The sequence below is a fragment of the Dama dama genome, chromosome 21 (assembly GCF_033118175.1).
Source record: "Dama dama isolate Ldn47 chromosome 21, ASM3311817v1, whole genome shotgun sequence".
Lineage (NCBI taxonomy): Eukaryota > Metazoa > Chordata > Mammalia > Artiodactyla > Cervidae > Dama > Dama dama.
The window spans coordinates 6,777,501-6,783,339 of record NC_083701.1 but is presented as its reverse complement, the minus strand read 5'-3'; the positions used below and the strand labels follow the sequence as shown (position 1 = coordinate 6,783,339).

The following is a 5,839-nucleotide window of genomic DNA, read 5'->3' as shown; positions in this document are numbered from 1 at the left end:
GTGTACGAATGAACTGAAGTGTGAGTGAGTGGTTTAACTGCAGGGAATAATAGACTTCATTCTGGAAAATGATGAAGTGAATTATAACTCATGGTGTTAATATTTTCATGTTTGAAAATAATCTGAGCTTATTTGACTTTTTTTTTTTTTTAACAGAAAGTCGGAGATACTTTATTTTCACTTCTAAATCCAAAGGCTAGGTATAGCAGAGTTGTAAAAATGGAATCCCACTTAGTCTGATTCACACAAATATTAACGTTTAATCTCGTTTTCAAAGTCCCAAGAATGAAAACTTGCAGTTAAACACTGAGCAAGCCACATGTTTAGGTAATATTTCTTAAAAAGTCTTAAAGAAAAAGATATGATACAGGACCTAAGTTTTCAGTGGCATATATATGCTATTAATACATGTTCTGAAATCTGATAGGTCACATCAGTCCTGAATTAATTTTTAATTAAAACAAACAAACAAACTAACTGAGCTTTATACTTTTTCTATGCCACTATAGTTTTCTTTCACCTCATTTTAATGTCGATCTTCACTTTATGCCGTTTTCAGTTTTCTTCCAAAAATCTTCCAACAGTATTCCTCTGTCTGATCTGAGGTCTTATCAGATCAGTTTTAATTGGACCGAGTGTCACCTTCAGATTTAATGTCTTCACTGGTCCCATTGACCTCATTCTTAGTATCACTTTCCTTTGAGTCAGTGTTTGTGTCTTCACTCTGCTTTTCTCAACTACTGGACTTCACACTACTTTTTTTTTTATCATCAAATCCCCTCTTTTCTTTCTCCTTCGATTTTCTATCTTGTTCTCTGTCTCGACTTTTGCTCCGGTGCTTATATGACTTTCGATTTCGGCTTTTTGATCTTCTTCGATCCCGACTACGAGATCTATGCTTTCTTTCTGATCTATCATGGCTTCTGCTTCTTCGTCGATCTCTACTTCTGCTTCGCCTTCTCTCTCTACTTCGTGATCTTTTGTGGTCCCGAGACCTGCTGCATCTTCGGTCAGAAGTTCGGCTTGAATGCCGACTTCTTGATCGACTCCTCTTTCTTCTTTCTCTGTCTCGAGCTCTTTCTTTTTCTCTTTCTTCCTCTTCTCTTCGTCTTTTCCTCTCTCTCTCTTCTCTTTCCCTCTCCCTTTCTTTTTCTCTTTCTTCTCGTTCTTGCTTCTCCTTTTTTAAACGCTCATCACGATCAGGTTCTTCAGTTCTTTTTCTTAATTTTTCTTTTAATTCTTCTACAGTAGCTTTAATTTTGGCATAGCCCATGTGCTGTTTTCCCATCAAATGATCATCTACCCGGGACTGGGCATCTCCCACTATCAAAAAGGCTCCACACACTTCACAAACTTCCATTTGTTTTTCTTGGGCAGCAAAACTTTCAATTGTCGAAGTTGTGGACCTAAGCAACTCTCTCTCTTCTTTTCACTGTTCAACTAATTTCATCATTCCCTGGGCTTCTTCTACTTTTCCTTCAGATCCTAATTCTTCAATCTGCTGCAGGAGTACATCAATTTTATCTATTAGAACCTGAATTTTTTCTTCATTTTTGCCTGTTGGACCAGCTGCCCCAGACGACTGCTGGTTTTGAGACAATGCCAAACGAGCATGACCTCGTCTAATTCTACGTTCTACTTCTGCCAGTAAACTCTGTAAGTATCGCAAAAAATCTCTCTCATAGCCAACTTTCATAAAACGAGAACTCTTCTCATACTGTTTTCGTAGATTTTCATCATGAATTTTTTCACATGGTTCAAGATCAGAACGAGTGTTTGTGAACAATTCCGCAGGACAAAAACCACAGAGGTAATATTTACAAACGCTCTCGTGGTCCCACCGCACGTTGCTGCGCTTCTCATCCGGGGCGAGGTTTCGGTCCCTGCCCATTAACTCATCCAACAATTGCGCAGCTGAAATCATGGTGCTTTCCTTGGGCGGCTGCTCCCACCAGCCCTGGCACCTGCCAAATAAAACGCCGGCAACACAGCCGCGAACCTCTCAGGGGCCCTAGCAGGCCTAAATGCCTCCTCTAACCAGGAGCCGATCTTATTTGACATTTTAATCATTTGTAACAGAAGAATTTGGCATATTAAAGTGTAATTTGACATTGTAGAGTACCTAGTAGATTAAATCGATTTCAACTTAAAATGTGGAATTGAAAATTTGATTTTGCTTGTCATTCTAAGTTGAATAGTCTAGGAAAATTTTACTACATCTGTGAAAAGTATTAGGGTATCTTATAATTTTGATTTATTAAATTTATAGAAGTTGGTTAAGTGCTTGGGAAGCTTAGCTTACTAGAGAATTGAAATACTTTAAAATAAAAATGAGCACATTAAATTTATAATGTTTAAAATGTTTAATGGACAGTAAGGTGTAAAGGCTGACTTTAAAGTTTTGCTAGTATTTTCTATATTTATAAGTAGAACATAAAATGATTTGTAAATTAAATTTGTAAATTCAAAAGCACAAGAACCTGAGTTAACTTTACAATATTAACACTTTAAATATTAATTTTTAAAACCAAAGTAACCTTTCAGATTTCTTTTTATGGATAAAATATACTTTCAAATACATGAAAAAGAAATATTGATGGTGAAGACTAAGACATCAATACAATGTGTTTTCATTTTTTCAGAGAATCATATTGATGGAATTATAAAAGTTTATTTTTAGATAAAAAACCAATTGTGGTCCCATTTGTTTATTTTTGCTTTTGTTATTTTTGACTGAGGAGACACATCCCCCACCAAAATATTGCTGAGAATGAGGTCAAAGAGCATCCTGCCTATACTTTCTCCTAGGAGATTTTACAATTTCAAGTCTTAAGTTTAAGCTTCAATCCATTTTGAGTTTATTTTTGCATATGATGTATGAAATGGTTGACCTTCCATTTTTTAACATGTAGCTGTCTGGTTTTCCCAACCTCACTTATTGAAGAGATTGTCTTTTTCACATTTTACATTCTTGCCTTTTTTGTTGTAGATTAGTTGACCATTTGTGCATGGGTTTATTTCTATGCTTTCTATGCTATTCCTTTGTTCTATGTGTCTGTTTTTGTACCAGTACCATGCTCTTTTGATTACTATAACTTTATTGCATAGTTTGAAGTCAAGTAGCATTATATCTATACCTTTGTTCTTTTTTCCCTCATGATTGCTTTAGCTGTTTGGGGTCTTTTGTGGTTGATAAAATTTTAGGACTGTTTGTTCTAGTTCTGTGGGGAAAAAATGATAAATATTTGGATAGGAATTTTAATGAATCTATAGATTTCTTTGGGTGACAGTGAAGTCGCTTAGTTGTGTCTGACTCTTTGTGACCCCATGGACAGTAGCCTGCTCATCAGGCTCCTCCATCCATGGAATTTTCCAGGCAAGCATACTGGAGTGGGTTGCCATTTCCTTCTCTTTCTTTGGGTAGCATGGGCATTTTAACAATATTATTTTTTTCCAATACTTGAACACAGAATATATTTCTTTTTTTTTTTTTTCTGCATAGCAAAATGAATCATCAACAAAATGAAAAGGCAACCTACTGAATGGTAGAAGTTATCTGTAAACAGTATGTCTGATAAGGGCTTAAATACATAAAGGACTAATACAACTAAGTACATTAAAAAATACATAAATACATAAAGGACTAATAAGATTTCTTAAAAAACTGGAAATAGAACTGCCATATGACCCAGCAATCCCACTTCTGGGCATACACACTGAGGAAACCAGATCTGAAAGAGACACGTGCACCCCAATGTTCATTGCAGCACTGTTTATTATAGCCAGGACATGGAAGCAACCTAGATGCCCATCAGCAGATGAATGGATAAGGAAGCTGTGGTACATATACACCATGGAATATTACTCAGCCGTTAAAAAGAATTCATTTGAATCAGTCCTAATGAGATGGATGAAACTGGAGCCCATTATACAGAGTGAAGTAAGCCAGAAAGATAAAGAACATTACAGCATACTAACACATATATATGGAATTTAGAAAGGTGATAACAATAACCCTATATGCAAAACAGAAAAAGAGACACAGAAATACAGAACAGACTTTTGAACTTTGTGGGAGAATGTGAGGGTGGGATATTTCAAAAGAACAGCATGTATACTATCTATGGTGAAACAGATCACCAGCCCAGGAGGGATGCATGAGACAAGTGCTCGGGCCTGGTGCACTGGGAAGACCCAGAGGAATCGGGTGGAGAGGGAGGTGGAAGGGGGGATCGGGATGGGGAATACGTGTAACTCTATGGCTGATTCATATCAATGTATGACAAAACCCACTGAAATGTTGTGAAGTAATTAGCCACCAACTAATAAAAAAAAAAAACAAAAAAAACAAATCTTACTTAAAAATGAACAGAGACCCTGAATAGGCATTTTTCCAAAGAAGATATATAGACATGCAATAGCACATGAAAAGATGTTCAGCATCACTAATCATCAGGGAAATACAAGTCAAAATCACAATGAGGTCTCACCTCACACCTGCCAGAACTGCTATTGCCAAAAAGACAATAAAGAGAAAAGGAAACCCTAGTATACTGTTAGTGGGCCTTAAAGTGTTATAGTCACTATGGAAAACAGTAAAGAGTTTCCTCAAAAAATTAAAAATGGAGCAACCATTTAATCTAGCAATTCTACTCCTGGGTATTTCTGTAAAGAGAATAAAAACTTTAATTTGAAAGGAATATGCACTCCAATGTTCACAGCAGCATTGTTCAAAATAGTTAAGATATGAGACCAAATTAAGTATCCATCAACAGGTGAATGGAAAAAAAGTATGGTTTAATATGTATGCGTGTGCACATGCAAAGTGGAATATTTCCTAACTATAAAAAGAATGAAATCTTGCTATTTGCAACAGCATGAATTGACTTGGAGGTATTATGCCTAGAGGAATAAGTCAGACAAAAGAAGACAAATACCATATGTTTCACTTACATGGGGAGTCTAAAAAACAAAATCAATGAACAATATAACAAAACAAAAACAAAATCATAGATACAGAATAAACTATCAGTTGCCAGAGAGTTGATATGGCTGAGGCGGATTAAGAGGTGCAAACTAACATTTTTAAACTAAATATACCACAGGGACTTGACATACAGCACAGGGAATACAGTCAACATTTTATAATAATTTTTTTGTATGGGGGCAATATATAAAGATCTTGAATTGCTCTGCTATACACCTGAAATTAATATAACATTTTAAGTCAACTATACTTCTATTGAACACTGTGAAAAATGCTAATAATTATGTGTGCATATATATTATTATATATATGCATATATATGTGTATATGTATCTGTCTGATCAGTTCAATCATCCAATGTATCTGATTCTTTGTGAACCCATGAACTGCAGCACACCAGGCTTCCCTGTCCATCAGCAGTTCCCAGAGCTTACTCAAACTAGTGTCCATAGAGTTGGTGATGCCATTCAACCATCTCATGCTCTGTCTTTCTCTTCTCCTCCTGCCTTCAATGTTTCCCAGCATCAGGGTCATTTCCAATGAGTCATTGTTCTCATCAGGTGGCCAAAGTATTAGAGTTTCAGCTTCAGCATGAATGAATAGTCAGGACTGACTTCATTTAGGATGGACTGGTTGGATCTCCATGCTGTCCAAGAGACTCTCAAGAGTCTTCTTCAACACCACAGTTCAAAAGCCTCAATTCTTCAGCAATCAGTTTTATTTAGAGTCCAAATGTCACATCTATATGTGACTACTGGAAAAACCATAGCTTTGACTAGACAGAACTTTGATGGCAAAGTAATGTCTCTGAATTTTAATATGCTGTCTAGATTGGTCATAGATTTTCTCCCA

At 36.1% G+C, this 5,839-nt stretch overlaps 1 protein-coding gene across 1 annotated transcript; it reads right to left on the bottom strand.

Annotated features, from left to right (window-relative positions):
• Positions 1–240: 240 nt before the first annotated feature.
• On the bottom strand, positions 241–2,036 carry LOC133042506 (luc7-like protein 3). Its single transcript, XM_061123138.1, has one exon. It carries the CDS (start codon positions 1,922–1,924, stop codon positions 1,430–1,432), a length of 495 nt encoding a protein of 164 aa, XP_060979121.1. The 5' UTR covers positions 1,925–2,036; the 3' UTR covers positions 241–1,429.
• Between the last annotated feature and the right edge of the window lie 3,803 nt (positions 2,037–5,839).